This window comes from Buteo buteo, chromosome 5, assembly GCF_964188355.1.
Source record: "Buteo buteo chromosome 5, bButBut1.hap1.1, whole genome shotgun sequence".
Lineage (NCBI taxonomy): Eukaryota > Metazoa > Chordata > Aves > Accipitriformes > Accipitridae > Buteo > Buteo buteo.
This window is the reverse complement of record NC_134175.1, coordinates 38,020,142-38,047,271: the sequence shown is the minus strand read 5'-3', so window position 1 is coordinate 38,047,271 and position 27,130 is coordinate 38,020,142. Positions and strand designations below refer to the sequence as shown.

Below are 27,130 nucleotides of genomic sequence, written 5' to 3'. Positions count from 1 at the left end.
ACTTCCCACCCTCTGCCTGCAGATTATCTAGCATGGAGATTTCTGCTCCATCTGAAACACACGAGGGAGACGAGATATTCAAGGTGGGAAGGCTGCACTGCTTGCAGCTCAGGTGTGCGAACACCCTATTCTCTGCATGCCTTGGAGCTGCCGCCATGGAAGCACCCCTTCAGCATGCAAATACACCCACTCATGTGAGTCATTTGCAGTGGGATAGCCTATGGGTTAAGGCTGCAGCATGAGGCAAGAGAGCTGCATGGGGAAATGCTGCCTCCAAACTCAACAGCCTGCTCTGCATCCACTCCTCTGGGCAAAGCATGCACTAGGCTCATTTAGAGATATGTTATCCCATTCAACAACATAACCTGCCAGGGCAGAAATGCTCAGGCAACCAGATGCTCTAAGCTGTGGGGAAATGGGGCATGTGTCCGTGTTGTTCACACAGGTGTTCTGACACTTCTGCTTTCCTGGAACTGGCAGGAGTTACCTGGATATCTACCCAAGGCCAAGCAATGCCTCCCTTGAAACATGTTCTTTAAAAACATACCTGCGCAGTACAGGAGCAATGCAGCCCTCACCAGAAGCGATCCATGGTGCACGTATCGCTTTCTGCTGCCATTTTGCAGCTTCTACCCTCTTGTCCTGTTTTCTGCACGTTTCATGTGGCAGGAGCTCAGACCACCCCCTGTATCAGAGTTCCCTGTTCCTTGCAGGCTGTACTGAGTGCCTGCAGGCTCAGTTAGCCCTTGCTGCTGCCTTAGATTTGAGCATTCAGGGGATGTCATGGGAATGGCATGAGACGGGAGCCCATCTGCAGCAGCCAGCTGCAGGGGCTGCGGAAGGACTGACATGCCATAAATCAGGAAGACAAACGACTAGGCAGAAGACGTTGGGCCCAAGTGTCTGGAAGGCAGCTTCCAGCTCACAACACGGCAAGCATAAAAGCTCATCCATTTGCACATAGCGTCTGTGCCATACAGCATGCATCACTCCCACTGCATCCTGCTACGAAGGGTCTCCTCAGAGATAAGGATTAGACACGAGGACACAGATTGACCCTTGCCAGTTTTGAACCACATCACTTGAAGTGCCAGCTTAAAAGCATTGCTGCCCTCAACCCTTTCTTCCATCAAGAGAAATGAATCTAGGCCTGGCTGATGTACCCACAAACTGACACCTAAGCTGCAAGATGGGGACATGGATCATAGTCTACTATCCTAAGCTTCCTCCACTCACGTGCACAGTTCATGCACATGTTAACAGCCAACATTTTCTGGCTGGGTATGGTAGAAGTTAGGGAAATGAGCTGTAGCACAGGATACACTGTAGGAAGGTTAGAAGGCTTCAGTGCAGCTACAGCATCATGTTAGCAACACTCAGAGCTCACCCTCTGCAGCTTGGAGAGTCTCAAGTTCATGGCTGTTGCACCCACATCCAGCTAGAGTGCAAACATAGGGCATTGAAAAACTCTGCTCCACAAATGCCATCTCCTACCACAGAAACTAGGGGAGCTGCCACTCATTTCCCATCCAGAAAGTTTTCTGAGAAAGAAATGCTCACAAATGCTTGTGCAGGGCAGTCCCACTCAGTGAAAAGTCTTATCTCCAGAAGGAATCACTGCCTCTTCCCCATACAACCCTTCCCCAAGAGCACCTAGCTCTGTAGGAACTGCTGGCACATTATAGCTCCCATTTCACAAGCAGCAGCAAGATCTCCCTCCATAATTCACAAAGCCAACAGCTGAACCACAAAGAGGATCCATATTTTCTGTGGTCGGTGAACTACGTGACCCTCCCTTTACCCCTTGTGAATCTAGATCTTGTCTGGGCTTGGCCAAACCCAAATAGCTGGTGACTACTGAATAAATTTGGAGATTTCCCTACCTTTTCCAAACAAAAACCTGGAGATGTGAGCATGGATTTTATAAAATCACCACCTCCCTCAGCCAAAGTAGTAAAACTGCTGCAGATTTTATCAGCTGGAAGCCCTCAAACACAGCAGGTAAGGAGGATTTACTCAAGGCTCCTAGAAATAGCTCAGATTAAAGAAAAACATGGCCAATTAAATTCAGGTTGGAGATGGACAGTAAGACTGTTCTCTGGAGCTGAGCAACCTGCTCCAGCCTTTGGTTCTGCTGCCATCTCCTGACCAAACACCGTCTTTTGGAAATAGCCATTGCTATGCTGAAGTGCAAGACATTCACAGCAAGCTGCCTTCTCAGAGCTCCAGCGTTTCTCAAAAGGGGAGAAAACTTCATCATAAGCTGTGGGTCACTCCTGCCAATGCCACAGTCTGCACTGCAGTGGTCACAGGGAATGTGAATCAAGTTTAGGAGCAATGAGGAGGCAAAGTATGGGCACTGTTGGGCTCCCTGATCAAGGAAGCCATTGTAATGGCTCAAATGTCCTGATAGGGACAGGAAGCCATGGCTATTTCACATGCTTTATGCAGGATAATGTCTCCACTTTCCAATCACAAGCAGAGTCCTCCCCTCTGTTGCAGGAAGCCAATCTCAAGCTCAAGGACAACCGGCTCTCCCGCCAGCTCCCGGCCACAAACTGATGGCTCTGCATCCAGCCAGCCGACTGTTAGTGGAGGAAGAAGCAGCTCTGGAAATCCCCTTGTTCCTCTCCCAGCCCAGGCTCACACCCTGTCTTCCCCACTCACCTGCTCCTCAGGGTTCTCAAATGGAATCACAAGCACCACATCCCCAGCCTTCAGCTGCAGCTCGTCACTGTCGGTGGCCGTGTAATCATGCATGGCCTGGACCTATGGGGAGAGGACAGGAGAGCTTGGGTGAGGCCAGCCTTCTCTTACCCAGCTCTGTAACACATGACGAGGCTTTCCACTTCATTGATGCACTGGATGATTCAGGTTGGAAGGCACCTTTGGAGACCATCTGACCCAACTTGCTGCTCAAGGCAGGGCAAGCTTAGATCACAAATGCCATATCTATCAGAACAACCACTTCCCTTAATCTAATGGCTACATGCTTGTTCATACAGCCTGGCATGCAGCTCACCTGTGCCACAAGGGCATCCTGGTGAGTCTCATTTAACTTGTTATGCATCAGCACCTCCCCATCCTTCCTTAGGAGGGTTGAATTCCCATGGTATGGGCCTAAAAACATCACGGGGTAGAAAGCCTGTATTCACTCCAGTGGTGCCCTGTATTCTTTTTGCAGCTGGACTGCAAGAGTATTAGAGATTATAGCCTCCCATCTCTGTCAGAGCAAGCAGGGAGAGGAAATGTAGGTAAGAGTATCAGTTTGGATCTTCGAGTGATTGTATCCTGCCATGTTTTGTCTTTGGTATTCAGTCTAATTCCTATCAACATCTACATTACAGCTTTTCTACTTCAAATCGCAGCTCTCCACTTTGAGCACTACAGTCTATAATGCTGCCTGTAACCAGTCTAAACGTGATGAGCCTCCTATTGTTCTTCAGGGTTTTGTGATTCTTCTGCTTTTGGTAGAACTCCCAGAAAAAAAAAAAAGAAAAAAAAAATGCATGGGTGTAACTATAGGAGAAGAAAAGCATTCCTATAGCAGGAGACTGTAATTTCTCACTTTCAGGGCATGATGCATCTGTGCTGTCTTGCTACCGTATTCCATTATGTACATTAAATTTGTGGCCTATCCTCACCCAGAATCACTTCCTTCCTCCACACCTTCGAAACAAGCTGCGAGTGATCTTTAGCATATACAGAACATCCACCAGACTTCCCTGTCGAATTCTATATTTATATCCCTGTTCATCTTGGCTTTTCAATTTCCCCAAACACAGAGTCCCCTGTCCCTACTGGTGTTTCCAACTCTTTTTCGTTTGCCACTTGCATCAAAGTTTAACCTTTCCAGTTTGGAGCACAACTTCTTATCTACTATCCAGAGTCTGTGACTGACACTACCACACCACCAGAGATAGAAATAACTGCAGGAGAGAGAAGGAGGGGCTTTGCTATACAGCACAGCCAGATGTTTAGACACTGATGCTCTTATACAGTCCTTTGAAGCATCTGGAACTGCATGAAGCTGGGCTGCTGGAGAGGAAGGTGTATCTCTCTTTCAACTTCTTTTCTCCCTTTCAACATGGCATAGTCCATGGCCATGCTGAGCGAAAGTAGTTACTTCATTACAGGAAAAAAACACTGGGAACTCGGTACCCCACCATCATGCACTCACCTTGAACAGAAATCCCGGGGGCATGTCAGCTCTTTCAGATGAAGCACCTCCTTCCACAGTGCCATTGACAGTAGCAGGGAAAGTTTCCACAACGACAGCAGGCAGAGAGCTCTGGTAGGCAGCAGCAGCCAGGGAAGGAAAAAAAAGCCATTGAGAAAAGAGAATCCAAAATTGCAGCTCCAAGTCCACCCTGGAGGATCCACATCCCAACCCTACCCATGTCTTCAGCAGGTTTTTCCCAGCACACCAGTCAGTGACAAAAACACCCCAAAGGACAGAAGAGGCAGCAGTGAGAAGGCAGGAGAGGGGACCACTGTCTTCCTTTGCTTAAGGCTGCAGAAGGGCAGAGAGGATTTAGTTTTTCTGGGACCACAATGCCTGGCATTTCCCATTCACTGTGGTGACGACACAGTTTTTGTAGGGCCCTTGTGGAACAGACAACTCAAACGTGACAGCCTATAGGAAGCAAGTGGCCATAAGATGGAACCTACTCCAGTCCCCTAAAAAAGTGCCACTGTCAGGAAAAAAAGAGGAACCCCGGGTATTCAGGGGACACAGGCAGAGCCCAGAGGGCAGGGTAGCTGAAGTAAATGGAGAGCAAGGAGGAATCCAGCAGACAGTGCAAGCTTAGCACAGCATGGGCTGTGGGCTGGCTTCACAACATGGGTGAAGGGACAATTCTTTTTGTGCATCTTCCAACAAAGCTTCTTCCTAAGCATTAGACAGACAAAATGCAATCGCTAAGTCTGGCTTCTGAATAAGAGCATTGTAACTGCTGGAGTGGCAGGGATGTGTTTTTCCAAGAGGCCACACTACTCTTTTCCCAGCCCAGCCTCCCACATATGCTGTATGACAAAGGGATGTGATGGAGAAAAGGGACTGCTGTCTCTCGAGGTGCTTACCGATCCTGAATCGGCTTCAGTTTTAGATGCTTCAGCTCCAGCTGCTTCTGATCCAGCTGCTTCAGCTCCTGCATGGGCTGCTTCTGCAGGCTGCAATACAAAAGTCATCCAGGTGGAGAGTTATGCTCATTACAGCTATATGTGTGTGCAGAAAAGTACAGCTCAGTCTGTCCAAATGCTCTATGTTGTTGACTGCTGCCATCTGCTGACAAATAGGTGAGAAACCTCAGGGTATTGCTAGGTTTCTGTCTCCCTTTCTCTGCAACCCAGTGAAAGCACAGTAAAGCCTGCATTCCCTCAATCCAGCCACGCAGCAGGCAATGCTCCAGAGGAAATCAAAGAAACACCAGAAATCCTGTGCACCTCTTTCTTCTCACAATTTAAATCGCAGACCTACTTTACACATGCAGAGTGTCTATTATTACACATAGCTTGCCTACTTGTATGTGAATGCAAGTCTGCTTGCATGCCAAGGGACAAGGATCTCTCAATAGGCTACTTCCAAGGATCAACAATCAAGGAATATTTAAGCCTCTGCATACTCCCAGAAACAGAAGAGCATGGTAATAATGTGTGCAGATATGGAACTTAGTCTGGACCCAGCATCTACATGACATTAGCACTGAATCAAACTGAACTGAAAACTGTGCTAACTTTCATCCAATTTGAGTTTCAATAGGGCCAAAGGGTCATGAATTTGGACTCTGTTGTGAATATTCTATTACTAAGAATTTGCTATGAATATTCCACATGGTGTGTGCACATTTGTGTTGGTGGAGAGGGGGGTTTCTAATGCACAAAAGCTGCTCCCACCAGGGAAAAATATTCAGCATCAACTCCAAATCACTGCCTGGCAGGGACTGTTCCAAGAAGCCTGGGGACAGGAGTTTCTGTGCACAACAGAAGACCAACCAAGCACCTCTGATACACTTCCAGTGGTTCAAGTTTTTATTCTCCCTTGCCTGAAGTCAGGCTAACTCTGTTTTAACACAAAATTAAAGATATTCATTTGCCCCTCCCAGAAACTGCAGCAATGCAGAAAGTAAGTCGGATCTGGTAGCATCAATGCTGCAGATCAGCCCCTTGGGAGACTGGCCAGGCAGCACCTGCGAAGACTCCTGACAAGAATCTCAGGGTCTAATTTGTGGTCCGAGTGTCCTTGTGGCCAATCTATCTCCGTTTGTTCTCTATACCAGATAGCACACGTGCCTCTCTGCAGAATCCAACCAGATACCCATTTCATACCTGCACAATAGAGATTGCTACACAGACATTTCCCATTTTTAATACATGTGAATAAACCAGTTTTGCATGCCTACATGCCTCATACATTTGGTAAACACGTGTACCTCTGAATACAACCATGTTCAAAACAAGGCATTGTCCAGATTTCTTAATGTTGTAATTCTTATAGTCCCAGCCTACAAAAGACCAGTGTAAAGCAACGCCCATGGTAACCCTTAACTCTACACCCATCTGGCTACTAGCCATGCACTGGCACAATGCTCCAAGTAGTTTTCTGACAACAGCAGCAATAATGAAGAAATAAATCCTTGATTTAACAAAAAGCTATTACTTTACCTTCAGCTGCTCCAATGGTGCCATTTAACACGTGCTTTCCTCTCCTATCACATCCTTCCTCATGTCTCCCCATCACCATGTCCACAGGCCTATATTGCCAGAGGATATTATAAACAGCAGAGCTGTTCCCATCCTGCAGAAAATTCCCACAGCAGCTTTGGTAGTGCTAAGGTAAATGTATGCATATGAAATGCTACAAAGACTTCTCCTATTTAATTAGATTCACTCCCAGGTTGCTTTTTATTTGGATTCAGTGAAACTGGAACTGGGACAAATGCCAGCCCAACTCTATCTGGCCAAGCACAGTTTTTATGTGGACAAGTGGAAAGGAGCTCAAAGTGAGCTCCTTTTTTAAAAGCAGCTAATTTGCAAAAACCAGTATTTAATAACCACAGAAATTGAATCTAAATTAATCCCCTGGATTTCAACAAAGGGCATTTTCATGTCAGCTACTTATTTCTCTATTTTATGTACCTATGGGCACTCCAAGGCCTATAAAAGCATTTACAGTCATGGAAAGATACTATAGGGAGGAGAGGAAGAATTGCTCATTGCTGTTGCCAGGTTTGAAAGCTTTGCTTATTCCAACAGCAGCATCATACACACCAAATGCAAGTTTCCTAGTCTGCAGAACTAAGCAAGTTCTGCTGCATCCAAGTTTCTCTCCAGTTGTTAACCTCATGGCATATGGGACTATGTAACCATGCAACAAGTCTTCTTTCATCAACAGCTAAGAACAACACTGGAGCAAAAACACTGAGGAAGACTTGAAGAGTAAGAGGAGGATTCCCCAGTAATAGGGAGCTCTGCTCTTTAACTGTGTATGGTATGCCAAGGTGAGAATTGGCATGGTGAGAACATCTTGGCTAGTAGCATTCCCCAGTGGATTAAATTGTCCCTTGGGTGAAATCAGTTTCCAGGATGGGAGAAATGGCCCAAAACACTTTTTACACCCCAGACTGTAAGCACAGCTCAGATACAGTCACACCTCACCCCTGCCTATCCACTTGAAAGGCATGAGATCTTTCCTTGCGAAAACACAGACTTCTTTCCTTTCTGAGATAAACTGACAATGCACATATAGGGGGATGACAGATGTTAAACACTGATGGCTGATAAAACATACAAGGGAAACATGTTTCTCGACACGTGAAGGAAAGCGCTAGCCACAGTGAGTCCTTGGGCCAGGCTCTCAGCAAGGATTAAGTCATGTCCTCCCGAGTACTGACTCTAGGTGGTGATCTGGCCCTTGACAATGGAAAGGTTGGCAGGACTCAATTCCCCAGCAGAAGCCAAGGACATGTGCTAACATCTACACCACGGGATATAGCCAGCTCAAGTAGCAGGCTTGACTACCCCCACCAAGTGTTTTCTGTACACACTGTGGCTGTTTGTCCAGAGGGGCTCAAAAGTAGTTGTGCTTGAAACATCTCCCAGTGGACTAATCTGCAGCAGTCTGAGAGCCTCCCTGGCCCAATATATCTAGAGGGCATAAATGAGGGTCTGGCTTTGGCTCAGATGCAGAGCACGTGTAGGGTTCTCCCTTGTCAGCAAGCTCCAAAGCTGAGGTTGAAGCAGATGCCAGGTAAGTCTTCGGCCTGCACTTAACTTTCAGTGTAGACACAGGCTGAGCTATTTCACATTAGCCTTTCTGGCAACAATGGTCAATGAACAGCAAACACCACAGATAATTCCAAATGGGTATGTACACCCAATGGTACAGACAGTAAAAACAAGGAGCAGCTAAGACATTTATGCATCACACATAACAGGATGTGCAGATTTTAGGAAATACTAGGGAGTGGAGGGTGAGGATGATGCCACAGTGGGATTAATGTTGAAGAGAATGACACGGCATCATGCCAAAGGAAAGATGAGTGAGTTAGCAGAGAAAGGCAATGGCGTTGTGTGCTGGTGGAGACATAAGTTTTAGAGTGCCAGACCTGACTTGCAAACATAAGACTTCCCCTGGGGCTTCACAGAAGGTGCAGAAGTGGGTTCAGCAGCACATAGAGCAACTTGGTTTGGGGTGTGCAGAAAGGAAAAGCAGTGAGGGAAAGGAGACAGGTATGCACACAGAGATGGCACTGGCACATGCACGTACATGATGAGAGATGAAAGCCATATGAAGTTCTTACCTCCCATAAATCCCAAGGTAAAGACTAAGCATGTCAAAGAGCAACAAAAATAAAACATGTTTATATGTGATTATTTCAGTGAGTACAAACATTACAGACGCTGATCAGACTGAAGCAGACATACACATTCAACAGCACTTAACTCTGCATGTTTTAAAAATATTTTTTAGTACCTGAATTTATACAACCCTCCCCACTGCATATTCAAATTTAAGTACCAAGGCATTTGAGTAACGTTTTTTTCTACCTCTGGTATGAAAGCAGACAGCCAAGCCACGTTCAGTTATCAGTGGCAGACCACATACCCAGAAAAAAAAAAAGCAACTCATGAGTTTGTGGTTCATCAGGGTTAAATATGCTCCCATATATCCACACCCAGTAGAGTTAGTATGATTTCAGAACAAGACTTCAACTGGTGTCTTTAGATCAGTAGTGAAATATCTTAACCTCTTTGCCACAGTGCCACCCTACAGGAAATAAATCTGACTGCTTTGAAAACTAGATGGTTTTCACTAAGTTTTGTACTGTGGTTACCATTAGAAAGTATTGATTTCAGACTCTTTCTTTTAGTGACTTCTGAAGCCAATAATAAATACATTAAAACACCAAATATGCTATTGCTGAGCAGTTTTGAAAAACCCACTCAGTGTACTATTTGTTGCTTGGTGGAAGGGTAACAAACACTTCCATTTTAAGTTAAATTTATACTCGTATCCTACACAGGTATACCAAATTACTCAAGTTATAACTGGTGATTCAGAAAAAAAAAAAATACATCCCAGTAAATAGATTTTTTTTAAAAAAAAAGCTTATCCTGGCATGCAGCTTGTTCCGTCAGGCACACAGACACAAAATACCAATCTGCCCACTTTAAGTTCCAGAAAGTGGTAGCTTGCCATATTGGTGTGCAGCAAACTATGACAATAACTAGTATCTTACAGATAGAGTATTTTAATTTAGAAGAATCAGATGCCTAATGTTTGATCTCTCTAATAAAAGCGGTCTTAGTGCTACAAAAATCCGTGTCATACAGGCCTACTTGACATGATGATACTGGAGAAATACTGTAAACATCCCAATTATGTTTATTACAAATTTTAATAGCAACCACAGGCAAAAAATTTTGTATATATGAAACGGGTAGTCTTGGTGAGGACGACAGCCAAATTCAGGATGCCCTTCAAAGCCTCCAGCCATTTAGACATAAAATGAAGCACAGTCCACCTGCCTCTGACAGTGGACAGGACCAGGTACAGGCCAAACCAAAAATAGGCATCTTCCTTTTTGATACTGCACTGTGCAGCACTATGCTCAGGGAAGAAGCTACTTCTTAACTATGAACAGAGGCTATCTTATAGCCAGAAAAAGAAGGGCTTCACATCACTTGAATATCTGTCTACAGCTTTATTCACCTTAAGTAATTGCAGATTATCTGAGTGTCTGTTTATTAAAAATCCCTTTGAGAGCAATTTATAGCAGGGCCCCAGAACTGAGGCTGAATTCCAATCCACAGAGTAACAGTTTAAATCCATACAGCATACAGAGGATGCTAATCGAGGGAGGGACATACATGAAGTTGAACAAGTTGTCAATCAGTAGACCGTCAGAGCAAAGCACAAGCATCCCACAGACACCTAGTGCCAGACTGTGGCCAGGCTAATAGCCACCTAATTCTCACTGGACTTACACATCCAGCAGAGAAGATCAAGGTGTCCATCTGCAAGGCACAGGTCTGGGCACCCAGCCCGGCCACCCACAGCTCAGGTCCACGTTTTCGTTCACGTGGGTGCAGGTCACGCCACACTTGGCAACAAGTCAGTTATGAAGGGAGAAGGAATGGTGATATGAACCAACCTGGGAGGCAGGTGTGGGGGTCTTCCCCACAGTGGCATCTGGTTTAATGGGATCAAAATCCAGATCCAACAGGCTGGCTCCCTCCTGGAAAGGCCCAGGGGCATCAAACTTGGCAGCAGTGAGGAAGAAAAGCAGTACGAGCATTAGATACACACGTGCACAGTAGAGGGAGGGTATGTGATATCCAGGAGCTAAGGCTGCAAGCGCAGAAGACACGGTGGCAATGCAAACACCTGATGTGACTCCTGACTGCTTGGTGCCTATAATCATGAGCAGTTCACATAGGTGCCACTGTAAACCAAACCTGAGCCTTTTCCACAGGAGTCATTCATCTTCCCACCTGGCCAAATGAGCTGACATGGTATAAGCACCCGACCTGCTGCGGTCCAAAGGATCACTGCCACTGCCACTTCAGGAGGGCTTCTCTTCAATTTATACCTATTCCACACAGCTCATCCAGCTGCCTTTGTATTGAAGGGCCAGGACAGACTCCCTCAGCCACATACAGAAGAGCTGCCATCCATCCAACTTATCTCAGGAACATAGATCCAGGCAGAAAACCACTCAAACTGCTGGAAGGCAAGTCTGAGAGACTTCAGAGCTAACTCCCAAAGCTCCTAATTCCCTCCTGCCTTCTGAGACAGAAACACAGAATATGGTGCAGCTCACACTAGCTAAGGGATTTGAATCACTCCCCGGTCCAAAAAAATGCTGTTTTCAACACTTTCCATTTCTGGACATCCCAGAAACATGCACACGAGTCTTCTAACAAAGCATAAATTTGAGAAGCTTTGCTAGTCTCTTAAAAGTCAGGAGAATAACTCCCTTCAACTGATTAATGCTCTAGCTAAAGGCAATGATGGCACATTTGCTGATTACCATTAATAAAACACTCTCTACAATGGACTTGAGTCATTAGTATTCAAAACTGAACTATCACTTTTGGTTTTTAGATTTAACCTAACCACTACAAGACACCCCTTTCTACTCAGCTTCAGAGGAAGTTGCTCTCTTTAGGAAGCCCAGCAAGATTTGCTTCTCCCAGCTCACTGGCCTTACTGCTTCAGCTACCTTTCCAACAACACACAAAGTGTGGCAGGTTGGTCTCCACAGTTATATCATAGCCCACAATGGAAAAACTCCTTGAACGTAACAAGAGACCATTTAAGAGAAAGTTCTCTGAATACAACCCACACCACCATCATTTTCACCTCCTCTAGTTTCCTCTCACTCCAATTCTCTTACAGGTTTTTCTCTCCCTTATGAACATCTCTTTTTGAGATCCACATGGATGAAGACAAGGAACCAAGCTCTCCTGTCTCACAATAATAAACCCTGACCAGTATGCAAAAACCAACTGCCATTCTAGTACGCTCCTCCAGCGCATCCGGGCCACCCATCAGAGAGGCTCCAACCCCAATCTTTAATTTGGTTTGGTAATGAGACATCAAAGGCTCTAGTCATGGAATAATCTTACCTGCCATTCAAGACTTACATGCAAGGGCCAGCGCCCTCACGCTCAGCTCATTGGAGCTAAGACATCTGACAGGAATGGCCCTGGGCAACACACTGAACACTAGTGGCTGCTGGGTGCTTCAGTGAAGATTGTTCTGGCAACCAGAGTCCTCCCTCAGAACTTTCATCTGATTGAAAGTCACAGCAGATCCCATCCTGGGTCAGAGTACATCCGACTAAGGACTGGCATTCAAATGGAAATACATGATACAAACCATGGGACAGAGTTGTCCATTATGATAAAGGAGAAGGAAGCAGAGAAAATGATAGAGTTGCTCAGCTGCCTGTGGTCCCCGCCTTCCGACACTGCTGTCAAATTATCTCTCTGCTCACTCTAAGCTCTGCAACTTTATCCATTGCAATGCAAAATCTGAAATGGACTTCCTTCCCTCCCCGCTCAACCTCTGCTCCTCAGCAGCTGGGTGGAAGGTAGCAAACCAGAGGCAATGGAGCAGCATGAGGTAAGGAAAAGTCAGGGAAAGAGTTGCAGATGAACACTGATAGAGACATTGCTTATGCTTTAACAAGCATTTAGAAAAAAATAATATATATATAGATAAAGTAGATGCAGGTATCTCATGATATAGCCAGAAATCTGGTCAGGCTCCTACATACATAAGGACTGCCATTCTCCTAGCTCCAACAAAGAACTCCCCACCTGGGTATCCTCTCTTGCAGTGATGTAAATCAAAAGGAAAGTGAAGAGAAAAACATATAATTTGAAAATGTTCTTCCTTTTTCAGGGCTTCAAAAGGTGCCACATGACAAGAAAGAAATACTCTGTTGGGAACCACTGGCTAGTCAAGAGTGACAGACTGCATCAGCAGTCCTGAATTCACAACAGGCACAGTCCTGCCCATTTAAACTGGAGGCACCTATTCTCTGCAAAGAGAACTTCATGAAATTCCTGTTGGCCTTTCCTGTGCAGGTGTGGGCTTTAAACCACAAAGCCCACGTGTGAAGGCATAGAGAGCACAGAACTGCCTTCTCCCAGAACTGGCACAGATGCCAGGGTTAGCACTTGGGGATGTACAAAAGCAGAAAACACATGCTTCATCCATACCCAGGATCAGTGGGTCTGGAGAGAGCATATCACGGGATATGAGGGGAGCTATAATCCATGTGCATTGCTGCTAAACAAATGCAGTGATTACTTTCTGGCATCTTTACCAGTCGGCATTTCTCCTGTTTCTTCTATGAATGAAAGCTCAGAAAGTGGAACATGTTGGTCAAAGCTGCCTTCTAGCCACCGTCCCCTCTAAGTTGGCCTCCCTCTAAGTTGGCCTCCTATCTAACCCTTTGCCTTCTGAGGTCCAACGCTGAGCTCGCTTTCCTCCTTCACCTGACCAGGTTTCATGGCTTTACAGCTCCAAAGAGAAGAAAGGTCAAAAGGAAAAGTTCAGAGGCAGACAAATGTAAGGCAGGGCATAGCAGCTAACCTGCGAAGGGGTTGTCACACTTATCTCGGGGACAAAATTGTCATCAAACAGACTGATGATGTTCTCCTGCTTGATCTCCTTGGAGGGGGTGACTTTTGGAGGCGGAGGCACCGGAGGCCCTTTCCTCAACTGCATGCAAGTGAGCACACGGCCACAGCACAGACGGCGACACCCAAAAAAACCAGAGACAGGAACCAGGTTAGCCACAAAAACTGAAGGTGGGGGAAATCACAACCACAGGCACAGAGCAGGGTCCAATCAACTCCATCTGAAGAGAGAGTGAGGGAGGGTGAAGGGCTAAATTGAAACAAAACAACCACACGCCTCCAGAGAAGGTTTGGCATCATTAGTTACACTTCAGCCGTGGGCAAGTTTCCCTCTGCAGAGGAGAAGCGTAACACAATTAATATGCATTGACAGGACATGCATACATAATTAAAGCATGTGCAACCTTCAAAAGAACCACTGGGAAGGGAGCAGATCAATTACTGAGAACACGATTCAACAGACCAGGCCAGCACTGCCTCCCTTTGCTGTACTTACCATACCTAAGGGAATCGGAGATCAGACTCAATTTGTCCTATTATGGGTAGGTGACATGAGGACAGACTCTGATCTGCCCAGTACTGGTTCCCTGGTGCACTGTTTATCAGTGTAGTGTAAGAAAGGTCTGAAGGAGCTCTTGATGGCGCCTCACCACTTCTCAGCTTTAGGCAAGAACAATTCAGACTCTTGAGAAGCCGTGACTGCTGCGGGCCCAGCTCTGCTCTCAGTTTCACCAATGAGCATTGACACTAATGAAGTTGTGTTTCCCAAATGGAGATCCCAGAGAACACATAAAAGTCTGACCCTGTAACTCTAACCCATCCTAATACCCACCATCATGCTAAAAGACTCAGCCTGACACTGCATCCACAACCCTGTGGGAAGCTGTGGTATACCCTCTCTAGATCAACCCATCCACATCTTTTTCACATTTTCCCATGCCCAAGGCCCAGTGATCACTTCTAGATCAAATCAATCTTTGAGGAGCTGCTGCTGTGTTGGAACAAAGCAGCTATACAAGTTCCCAGCACCACAGCAATGCTCAGCAATGACAATACTTTCCATTTACAGTGATGTTTTACAGTTACTTGATCTTCTCATTGTACCTAGGGTCCCAAGGCAGCAAGACTCAGAGACCTGACAATGAGCAACCAGTATATCACAGCAATCCCCAACTCCCAGTCCTGTGTTCACACTCCTCCAGCATATAACTGAGCTCTACAAGGCATTTATTCAGATTGCTAAGGATACACCCAGTTTTCTACTGGATTAACCTACTTTAGAGAGTATGAGTTGAGTATGCAAACACATTTTCCACTGAATAGCTGGCTAGGGAAAATAGTGAAAGTAGTGTGTTCACTTCCAAATTTTCACAGCTTGCAGAAGGTGGTATGTCCATATTACCCGAGAACAATCCCCTCCTGAAAATCCCCCGCTTGCCAGTTGCAAGAAGGGACCAGAAATTTCAGGGAAAAGTTATTCTCAGAACAGAGCCAACATCTGCAGAAATGGGAGGCTCCAATTACAAACTCTAGAGTAAAAAGGTCCCAACTCTTCTTCTATTTATTTCTCTAAAATAGTCAGTGTCCTTCCTTCCAATGCATTAGTGTCTTGTAGACCACCACTTCCACAGTGTCCAGCATTACCTCCAACTGCAGTCTAAAACCACATTTCAAAGACAACAGGACTGCATATTGATATTGGGTTATACCTGGAAATACATCAAGCATGAATAACTTTGCTGCCTAGAATAAAACAAATCCTCTAAAATTTTCTGCTGACTTGGATCCCACTGAGCTTTACCTGTCTAAATTCAACATAGTTGCACCAATTTCAAAAGTGTCATTACAGTGTTGCAATGATGTAACTGAGAGCAAAAGTCTGACCTTTGAAATTTCACAGACCCCTGAAGTCCTGTGTCATCATCAAATTACTCGGTGTGGAGAGCTGATAGCAGTCGCTTCTTCCAAAAGACAGAAATAAGCTGGTTTTGAGAATTAAAGGACAGTAAAAGAGCTATTTTTTTTTAGCATAGGGAACAGATCAAAATTTAGTTAGTATTTATTTGGTCTCTCCTGTTTTGCTGTCTTTTTCTCCAAACCCTTTGCTTACAGTTTGCATTAGTATTTCAGACAGGAAGAGGCCAGAGAATTGCACTTGCCTGTTGCTTTTTGCTCCATCCTTCCCCAGAGGGTGTGTCCCATAGCCTCCCTAGGAGGACCCTAGAATAAATCACTTACCCATAGGTCAAAAGTAATGACACCTGTAAAAATTTCAGTATTAAAGTCGAGCACTGTTGAGAGAGTAGACACTTGTGTTTTCCAGCTGGGTGGCAAGCTGACACACACTTAGTTTGTCCATATTGACACTAGGCTCTGAGTATGAAACCCCTGTCCTTGTCTTCCCTCCCTCTGGAGCCAGCTCCACCTCTTAGCACCTAGTATGAATACAGAGTGGAGCTCTTGCTCTTCACTGTAGTGAGACCTGGGAGAATGAATTAAATACAGCTCTTGGAAAAGAGCTGCCAGACGGTGGCAGCATTAGCTGCAAATACCATTTCAGTCTTGCCAGTGGCCCATCTGAGGTTCCAGCCAGGGCTGCCCTGGAACATTTCTGCTTGCTCGACAAGGGGTGCCTCCAGCCCCATTCCTGCGGGCAGGAAGGCAGCAAGTGAATGAGAAAGCACTTGCAGGCTGGCAAAAACAAGGCTTATATGTGCTATTTAAAGGAAAGGGAAGAAGCCAAACTCAGCAAGACAAGTCCACAGGCAGGGTGAGTGAAGTCTGCAGTGAACAGCTCAATAAATCTGTACGATTTCTTGTTCCAAATTTCAGTCAAGTTATGTCAATCTCTGAAAAAACAGGAAGGCAATTCTGGATGTACTATCCTCTCTCCCCCGTACACATACCCTACTCCAAGGTCCTAGCCAGCGTGGTGGCGAAGCTGCTCTAGGCTGTGCAATGCTGAGCAGTGCAGAGACCCTGGAGAAGTCCTGAAAAGACACTGCCAGGCACCCACACGTCTCGCAGGGCTGGAAAAGATGCTTTTGCCAATGTACAAACAGCCCCTTTTTGTCCCTAGCTAATCCTGAAAATCAAAAATGCAGTGGAGAGAAAAGTGTTGTGAGAGGCTATCCAGAAACAGGAGACAAGCCTACACCACAGGCCTGGATTGGGAATCACACTACTGGGAATCACATGCTACGTATGACAACAGCAAGAAGTTCTGGGCCACATCCGTCTCGTTTCAGAAGCAATAGGCTTTCTCTTACCAGTTTGGCCAGAACCCCTCTCAGCTCTAACTCTTCCTGGAAGACTCCTCCCTGGTGTCCCACTTACTGAAATGCAAGGATTGGCAGCAGACATAAATTTGGCCTAGTTACTACTTTTCCCTACTAAGCTTTTCCCCCGCTCAGCAATAGAGGGGTGGGAAGAGGAAGTAAATGTTTTATTTTCTTTCAATCCTGAAATGAAACATATCATATGAAATGCTGAGTCGCAGGAGCTACATCTGTTATTTTAAACATGGTGCTGGGTATCCACTGTGTAAGGAAAGGACTAACAAAGTCCACATGGAAGGTATCAGACTCCATATAATGGGCAGTCGTCTTCCTGGTACCCACCCAATTTTTTTCATAGCATAAGAATATAATGCCTTTATCTTTAGCATAATATTTTATCTTGGGATTAAAGTACAACATCATGCAAAGTACAGGTGTTCTCTTGATCAATGTTAAACCTTTTTTTTTGAACCTTCCTCAGTTATGGAAGCTCTTGAGAAGAAATTGGACCATTGAATTCCACAGGTTAATTCAAATATGAAGAACAAACTTCCTTGCCTAGCTACAACTCTATCCTTCCTGGATCTTCTTGGTCATCCTACCAGACAGCAAAATGTATTACTGACCTTGCCCCTGTAGAGGCATTCAGAGACAGCTCAGTTCTTCCCTCTATGATATAGAGATGACCAATGAGCAACGTGCATTCTCAAGAACTGTCAGGAACCAGTGAAGGAGAACAACCATCATGTCACATTCTCTGTGCTCAGTAGCAGGAAGAGATCCAAAAAAGCAACTGATGGGATGTCTTTGACTCACAGGGCTTGTGCCATCAGCAGTCATACTGCAGAGACATGGTCAATGTCATGGGGACACTACCTGAGATGGTGACTTTGGGATGCTTGCACCAGGTGCTTCCAAAGTGGACGGTTCCAGCTCATGGTTCACAGTCTTGGTCTCAGGGCTGGTGATGGGAGATCCATCTGGTGGAGGCGAGGGGCTTTTATTTGCTTTCGCTGGAGTGCTGTCACTGAAGGAAGTGGAGAGAGAAAGGGAGAGAGAGGGAAAAGAGAAAGAGAGAGAAGTCTGAGCCAGGCCTAAGAGGAGTTGTGCTAACCAGCACAGATCAGTGGCCTCCACTATCTCTTTGCTTTGCTGCCCAGACACATGATGAAGACATTTGAAGCCTCTACAAGCTTCTGAGAAGCATCTTTGCTGAGTCACTTGCAGTCCAACACACTGCAGCAGCGTTACTGTGCAGCAGGCTACTCACTAAACTCCTACTGCATGGATATACTTTGCCTCAGACACAGAAAAATGAAAACAAAAAAAACAGGCATCCTTAATTCTGCTAGATTCTAACACAAGTGCCTGACATTAAGTCATAGTCTTTTAATACTGGGGAAGCAGATGGGGGAAGGAGTTCCGTGCAGCTCATTTAGTTTTAAATTCTACAGGTAGGAATTTTTCTGCATGGTAGTGTACTGACACCCATGTGGGTTATGACTAATAGATTTGCAACACCTGAACTAAGGCTGTAATCATAGAATATCATATTCCACTACATGGTATAAACTGGGAAAGCTGGAAGAGGGGCAAAGTAGCCAGAGGTTTCACAGATCATTCCAGACAGCAAAGAAACAGTGAGATTCTGGCTACTAAAAAAACATTTCTCTATTATGGTAAGTCTCCCCAGCCTTGTTTTCAATGATGAACCCCTTCTGCCCTCGCTTTTCCAGTTGGTCCTTATTCCAGGACTGTTTCTGACACACGATCAAGAGGGATTCTTCAGGGAATTAAGATGCAAGGAGCATATGCCAATGGCATTTGTTGGTTCACAACTTGGCCAGTTTTGGACAGATTTTTCAAAGGAATGGCAAGAGAGGCACACGCCTTTCCCTAAGGGCATGCACTGGCCAAGTGTCAAGTCTGTGCTTCAAAGTATGGAATCATGAGAGATTTAGTAAAAAGTTGGTTACCAGGGAATTTCAACAGGGGTAAAGGTAAAACCATTTTCCCAGCCTAATTCTCCAGAACAGCTGAATCATCTTGGCTGAAATTCAGCTCCCCAAACTAATCAATTTATCTCAAGTCATGCAGAAGCACAGACACTGGTAGGGGATATTTTAGCAGAAGTGGTTACAGTTTGGCAAAACTATACACAGCTGAAAACAGAGTATTACAGAATATTGCAAGAGGGCTGTGCAACCTCATCTACAGGGAGTGATATTTGGCCCCATTTACAAAGTTGCAGTTCTTGCAAAGTTAAAGGCATTGTGAGAAGGCTGAAAGGAACAGATCCTTTCCTACAACTTGAGACAATAAATCCTGGCATAAAGCCAGGACTAGAGCAATGCAGACCTGATTCTTCAGGGACATCAAGTTGATTATTTCGTTGCTCTGTCCCAAGACAGCCCAGAGCTCCAGACATGTACATCCACTCACACTTGGATGCCTGAGGTGTGGTGGTCACTGGCTAACATGCATGATGGCCTCATTCCTAAACACTCACAGTAGGGGGACAGCAAGAGGAGGAAGGGACAGCAAGGCATTTCAACAAACCTCCCCTTCCAAGCAAGCATCTCCCCCTGCTCAGCATTCCAGCTTTCAAGCTCCCCATCCCATTCCCTCTTCATTCACCTCGCCCTCACCCATTCCCCCCACCCTCTCCCCATATCGATATCCACAAACCACACGCACATTTCCCCACAAAGCGCTTGTTCTCAGGTCCGCATGCAGGTCAGATGTTTCTGATGACACCAATGCCAGCAGCACACCAACATGATGCAACAAACCCAATGATGTTCTCTGCCAGTAGCTCTCAACCAGGACCACACACGCCAAGGGAAAAAGAGGGAAAGGAAGAGGAAAAAAGGAAGACGAGGGACTAAAGAACATGTGCGCCAACCCCTACAGCTCTTCAGTTTGACTGGATATGCCTACAGTGTCCTTGCTCAGAGGTCCCCAAAAATCACTTCAAAACAGTGGGTTGTGTGAAGGATTCTGCCAAACTGATGTGGTTGTGCTACAGATTAAAAGAAGTAATGGTTGGAGGGTGAAGGTAAGGAAGTTCTGCTCTAAATGGGAGTCACCAGGGAACAGCAGGCAACGACAGAAAATGTCCTCTGATGCTAGAGTTGAGGAAAAAAAAAACCCACCCTACCTTCCCTAGAGTTGAAAGCACTTTAGAGAAGATGGGGGGGAGGGGGCGGCAGTAATCTACAGGTAGACTGCTAGGACTCCTCAAATGCCCAGACTACACTGGGACTATTGGGACTACTGGCTATCAGCTGGCCTACCAACAAAAGGGTAGAATTCTTCTAGGGACCTGAAGAGGCCATTTGTCCCAGTGGGAAAGGAATTCAGGCTTATTTCTAAAGGCCAGGAAACAGCTTTTTAGTGCCTTATATCTGGTGCCTACCACTGACTTAATTTGGAGATATATTGGTAAAAGGCTCCCATGTGAGAGGGAGCCCAGTTTCTTCCCCTCATCGTACAAGGCCTGAGAGGGCCCCGCACTAAGGCCTTCATTAAGTCACTACTATTTACAGCTTATTTGATGTGTTGGCTGATCCCCCTAGGAAAATGCCAGTGCTAATTTTGGCTGAGCCTTTTCCAGCCACCCGAGTGGCACCTTCATTCCTGCACTCGTTGCTTTGCACGCATTTAGCCAGTGCAACCAGCGTCAAGCAAGCTCGTCACCAGGATCGTCTGTCCTTCATGGGTCCTCGGGGAGCACACACTGCCCACACAGGGCAGAGTCCTGTCTCCAAACTGACTGCTTGCTCCAGGAAACACAGGGAAAAGTAAGAGCGTGGGTACTGTCCCCACTGACCAAGCATGAGCACCGCAGTAAAAGAAAGTCAAAACGACAAGGTCATTGCTCTCTCTTTTTCCTTCCCATGAGCAATTGGGAAGTGATGCCAAATCCAGGAATATCAGGCAGGGAAGGGAACAGGGTGTCAACTTTCTTCTGCAAATAGAGAGCTGGGAACAGGGTCTAATGCAGTTACTGCAGCTGAAGGGAAAGCCCAAATCCCCCAGCCTCTTTTAATGCTGCTGAGCTCCCAGACCCCTCATGGGGCTGCCTCATCTGGTCTGGAAGAGCAGAGTAACATCTGCAGATGGGGTTCCCATGTGCTTGTAACAATCCTACATTAGAGGATGAAACCTACTTTCCAATATGGTAAAAACAGACCAGTCACCTCCTGCCAAGTTCTCAAGTTACAAAGAAAAAAAGGCTGGCATCTCAGCTAAGGCTCAGACAGAACCTTTTAGCCAAAAGTAATTTAATTTTCAGCACCAAAGCAGGCTGGAGAATTATTTAAAAAAACAAAAGGGGGAGGGGAGGGGAGGCAGTGGCAGGCAGGGAGCAGGAGAAAGGAAGAAAAAGCACCTAAATACACAAACATACAGTGGCACAAATGTGCAATGTTGCTGCAGATCAAAGAGTGACTGAGTCTCAGTCTCTCCTTCCCTGCACCAGAGGCTGCACACTTCTGTGACCCCAGCAGCTGCTCTGACAGCAGAAACCCCCAGCACAGCCCAGGTCAGCCACCTTAACTGCTGGGCCAGCTGGACTTCATCAGGGCAGAGCAGGAGGACACTGTGGCTAGAGCTCATTGAGATGAGATTTACTAGCTCTCCCCCTGCTATAGCATCCATCCATTCTCAGTGACTGGAAATATAAGACCTCCTGCCTGGTGCAGGTACAACACTGGTCCAACCAAGGACCAGAGACAGACATCCAGAGAAGTACTCCAGTTGAATCCTCCTTTTCCTACAGTAGAAAACCTTAGAATAATAACAACACAAGACAGTCCCCTTCACTACTTTTCATTTGAGGATATAAAAATCAAGATTTGCCCAGCAGCTTGCCTATGAAATTCCCATTCTCCATGCTCCAACCCCCCACTTTACAAAGGAGAAAGAGAAGGGTTGTGTGACTTGCCCCAGTCAACGGGAAGCCAGGATCAGAAGAGCAAGGATCCCAATCCACCAGCACGTGCTTTTATTGCTGGCAGAATATCATCCTAAGAATTTTTTTTTTCTTCCTATAAGGACCCCATGGAAGGAGTACCAACACAAAGACAAAGAAAAACAAAAATCAGTGGAAGTTTCCATGCCTTTATGCAGCAATTCCCACTTTTCTCCAGAGCATGTTCTTGTCAGAGTCCTTGACCTTGGCTATGGTAACTCTAGGCATTGTAGCAATCCAGTTATTCAATGCCATCACTGTCTTGAAATGCAAGATGCTTACATTAGTCTTTATACAAGACAACAGGCTTCCTTTTCCTTCAGCCCTGCACAAAATTTTAAATGGATGGAGCAAGATAGTGGGGATTCTCAAGAATAGAGCAAGTAAGGAGCAAAGCTGGAAGTGTCCTTCTCCCACCTCATCATCCTCCCAACTGCAACAGGTAGATAGGACAGGACTTCTGAATGTGAAAGACCTGCCTCATGGTCCTCCCTAGCCAGGCAGGGAACGAGAATGCAGCATTTCAGACCTGTTCAAAAGGGCAAACCCCACTAGGTAAAACTAGAAGTTGTTAATCACCAAAATTGCCCATATTTCCCATGGAAAACCCAGCACCACGCTTTTAGTCACAGAAAAACAACTGAACAATGTCTGAGCTTTCACGCTGCCTTCTTAGATAGGAAAAGAAGTAAGGATTCAAACCAGGCACACAAGCAGTTAATGGGATTATCCAGACACAGATAGATCTCAGCAGGACCCAGCAGGCCATGAACACATCTTATCATGCAAAGGACCCCTCTCCCATCACAGGGTTAACACGTGCCAGGCTGTTAGAGTCCAGCAACAGCCTCTCCAGTTTTAGGAACTAAACCAAACACGTATCAAAATACTGCTCCCCGTACCGGTACCTGCTCATCTTTTTCCTCAGCCTGGCGAACAGTTTAGTTTTCTTTCTGTTGAGGATGGCACGCAAATCATTTCCGTTACAGGATGGCACAGTCAAACCAGGGAGGAAAAGTTAAGCTTCCAAGCACCCATTCACTTGGTGCCACAAAACTCACTGTAATCAAGATGGCAAGTTCTCCGCTCTCTCCCTTTCACACACACAGATACACACACATACCTGCATACACACACAAACATCTACACACCTCCCTTGGTTCCTAGAAAGCTATGGCCTGGTTTGAAGAGGGCAAGAGGGCTTTTTGTACCTGTCAGAGATCTACATATATGTGAACAAACTAGTGTTTTCCCTGCTCTTTGGAATATGGGGCCAGGGTGCACTTGGAGAAGAAGAAAAAAAGGAAAATGTATAGACCAGCAGAGAACTGTAAATGTCCTTTTTTCACAGGTAATCACAGGTCCTCACTCTCCCCTGTAAGTATTGGTACACAAGAAACAAGCTCCCCATTCTCCTTTACTTATGCAATCTGTGCACAGTCGTATACGTGGAACCTAATCAGCAGCTTTCCTACTACATCTTTTTCCAGTTTGTCCAATCATACTAGGATAACACTACAGATGTCCTAGGTCTTCTAGGCATCTGAGCCCTGAATGTTCAAACTCTTTCAGAAACAAATCCTGAACATATGTCTGAGGTTCCCAGAAATACATCAGCTGCTCTGTGCTACTGTGCTACACAGCCAGCATCAGATTCATCAGCCACAGTAATATTTCTGTAGGGCCTTGCAGGAATGCCATAATGATGTGCACAGATAATTGCCTCTCTTCTCACACCTCCTCATTCATTTCCTGCCATTGTATCCATCTCCAATCCCCTTCCCAGTAGAGAAGTGTTAGGGAAGCATCTGCTCCTACTGCAGACCACAATAAGCAATCAGATCAGCGAGGGCTATTTCCTCCTGCACACTCTCGCTCCAGCCCTGCGCCACAACGAGAGGCCAGATGTGCAGGGGAGACGGGAGTGCCTCACAGCATTTCCTGGGCACTGTAAAGCACATTTACTACCCTGGCAAACCTTTGCTACGTCCTTTTACTACACCCTGCTCCACTGTGCTCAGGAGGAAGAGAGTCGCTCTGGGGCAGGTCTGGCATCTCAGCTGCAATGCAGGGAGTAAGTGATGAAGCAGCAGCACTCAGATTGATACCCACACTGGGACCTCTCTCTGTGTGTGCTTGGTTTTGGTTTTTAGGTCTTGTAGCCAGCCGAAGAGCACAGAACTGCAGCCGAGACACCCATTACAGCCCCAGATGAAGCTAGCAGTTTGTGGGGGTGGGAATCGTGAGGACAGGTAATTTATTCATTGGAAGCTCTTTCAGGCCAGAAACTTCATGCCACAACAACAATGAACATGTCTGGGCCAGGCTATCACTACAGCCTGCAATCTCTTCCTTGAGGAAGAAAGGAAGGAGGAGGAAGGAGCTGGGCAAAGCAATAGCTACAGCCTTCATCTGTCCCATTACCTCATCCTCTTCCAAGGGCCCTGGAGGATGCTGCTATCAGAGACAACACGGCACATGGCAGCAAGAGGATGGGCACCACGGCCTCCTCCCGAGGCTTCAGTCTTGCTGGGTTGTGATGATCAACAGACACCACATGCTAACTTGGGAAGAAGATATTATTTTCACAAGAAACATTCCTACTAGCATGTTGGAAATTTGGTGCTGGCAATCCAAAACTCAGGGGCCGAATTCAACTCAGACATCCTCTTTCTTTAGAGCTGGCAAACACCACACACATTGCTGGAACAAGACACTCGAGTCATCTATGCATGACAGCAATAGGAGGTTAAACTGGGAGGAGAGACAAGGGAGCACAGAGGTCTCAACAGCTGATCTAGCCCTTCCAAATCAATGCACTCAGAGACTGCAGCTTGCCCTTACTTCATGCTGACTTCACCTCCTCCCTCCATCAATGTACCAATTGAGGACTTGGGCCGTGCTCCTGCTCACCCAGCACGTGGGATTAGCAGCAGCTGGAAGCCAGAGCCCGACACTGTTTCATCACTCACACATTTGGATGGGAGCCAGACAGCCTCTTCCAGAGCCCAGCCTCTCCCTCCCCTCTCAGTGCTAGAGAATGTGCAGACTTGCACTTAACCATACAGAACCGGACCCAGCTGAGGAAAGAAAACTAAATGCCTGGAGGATGCTCACTCCTTGCATACGTGCAGATTGGAAGTGCTCTGAGATCAGGAGGCCTCCTGTTAGTGAGGCTACAACTACTTCCACAACACACACAAAGGAACACACCTCAGCTGGGTACGCAGGAGGGGCATAAGGATTTGGCAAACGAGTGGTTGCAAGTTTGGAGGGAGGGCCAGAGAGGAAGCTGGGGAAACAAATGGGCTCTTGGTGCTCAAGTTCACAAGCTGCAGGTACATGGTGGAAGCTTTTGAGGGAAAGAACAGGACAGGTGCTGGGCAACTGGACCCAGAAAGAAGGGCAGCTCAGTACTATATGTTAGTGCATGGAATTTGACTTTAAAAAAGCAGAGCTGAGAGTCCCGTGCTTAAATATCAGCACTTAGTGAAAGTTTAGGCCTCCAGATGCTAGTTTAGAAAAGTAAGAGATATTGCATTGTGTCACCCAGCCCCAAATGCAATCTTGGATATGTTCTAGGGAGTCTCAGGAGGGCGCTGACTGGCTATATGAAGGTAGTCAAATCACTCCCCAACTGACAATATGGAGGTTTCAATACCCCTGGTAGAGACATCCCTGTCCCTCCTCCCCTGATGAGGGAAAGACACTACTCCCACAGTTACTGACCTGGGCTGTGCTTTAACGGGGAAGGCATTGCCTGAGTACTGCTTGTCTAGACCCAGCAGGACATCATGGAGGTTTTGGTTCAACTGCAAAATACAAAAACAAAAGAAAGAAAAAGAATGAGAAAAGAGCCTAAGTGCCAGAAGAGAGTCTGGGCCAGCCTGCACAGGCTGACCAAACACAGGCTTGTGCCCAGACATGTGCACATACTCAGCTATCCCAAGAGAGGACAGCCCTACATCTGTTTCCACTCCTCCATGGGGTATGAAACACTAGAGCACTCAAACTGTTCAAGAGCTGCTGGCACCTCGTGGGAATGCTCCGTCTCCCTTACACATCATCCTCTTTGTTTCTCTGTCACCTGCCCCCACCAGTGTGCTGCCAGGTACCATTGAAGAAGCGGGCAGAATGTTTACCTAAGGGTCTATGTGCTAGAATTGAAGCTTCACTCTGGATTTGTAGCCAAAGCTGTTCCTCAGACCTGCTTATAAACCTTGGGATATGGCCATTTAAGCTGTGGAGCCAAAGGCAGCTGGACTTCCAGTCAACAATAAGCCTTGACTTCACAGGCTGCCTAGGCTGTCTAGGTTTGGGCAGGACCTGGCTATCTTTGCAGAAATGCAATATTAGGGGTTAAACTCTCCCTAGCGCCGAAGGCTGCAATATTCACTCCAGACACTCCTATTCTCAAACAGCCAATTCATAAACAAGATGAGATGCCAGATTTATCATTGGTAGGAGGAGGGATCCAATGCAATCAATGTTGGAGGCATCATGCCAGCAATACCAGCAGTAAATTGGATGCTATAGCAGTAATAAGAAACAGATGGTTCTTATGGAACAAAGCAAAAGACCTGCTCTCATATGAAACTCCTCAGGAAAGAAACATCCAAGACATGATATAAGAAGAGAATTCCTGTCTAATAAGCATCTTTCCCATGTTTTGCTGAATATAAATTAACAGCAACAAACTGATAATTATAACAATCCTCCCTATTCTTAACAACCAGTTCATCCCTCAGTGGAGAAGAGCAGGCTATTAATTGGAAAGGTCTCCGTGAAATGTCAGCAGGGCTCAAAATTGATGCATTACACCAAGGCAGAGGGCCCCTGAGTGCTGGGAATTGAAGGACTATAATGTTGCTTGTTGCTTAGCGGCTGTCTTGTTGTCAGGATGACATTGGGGAGGGAAGGGAATACAAGAGTTTTCCAGCTGGGCTCTCAGTCACTCATCAAGATTAGTGCAACATTTTACAGAGGGCGTGCAACTCTTAGGAGCAGCGTACAAACCTAAGGAATTCAAGACTTCTCTAGCTTTTCAGTGAAAGAACAAGAACGTATTTGTAAATGAAAGCGGCAATGGGGGGCTTTGCCAGACACTGTTCCTGAGGTCTCTGCTGGGCGCTGGCACACAGCACCAGGACCCAGCCTGCCCACAACCAGGTTACAACACTGCTTACTGCTGCGATTCCCAACTCATGGCCAACTGGTAGCC

The 27,130-nt window shown here is 46.1% G+C and overlaps 1 protein-coding gene across 10 annotated transcripts in view; it reads right to left on the bottom strand.

Annotated features, from left to right (window-relative positions):
* The window catches only part of BIN1 (bridging integrator 1), a 103,247-nt gene that overhangs the window by 6,549 nt on the left and 69,568 nt on the right, over positions 1-27,130 (bottom strand). The window contains exons 9-17 of one of the 10 annotated variants that reach the window (XM_075028715.1): positions 25,639-25,721; positions 22,812-22,862; positions 17,811-17,961; positions 13,610-13,738; positions 10,656-10,763; positions 5,083-5,172; positions 4,181-4,291; positions 2,668-2,769; positions 1,388-1,438 (exon numbers count right to left, since the gene is read on the bottom strand). In XM_075028715.1, the coding sequence (XP_074884816.1) occupies positions 1,388-1,438; positions 2,668-2,769; positions 4,181-4,291; positions 5,083-5,172; positions 10,656-10,763; positions 13,610-13,738; positions 17,811-17,961; positions 22,812-22,862; positions 25,639-25,721 (876 nt within the window). The remainder of the gene's footprint in view (positions 1-1,387; positions 1,439-2,667; positions 2,770-4,180; positions 4,292-5,082; positions 5,173-10,655; positions 10,764-13,609; positions 13,739-17,810; positions 17,962-22,811; positions 22,863-25,638; positions 25,722-27,130) is intronic. The other 9 variants (XM_075028716.1, XM_075028718.1, XM_075028720.1 and 6 more) reach the window with 9 other exon arrangements.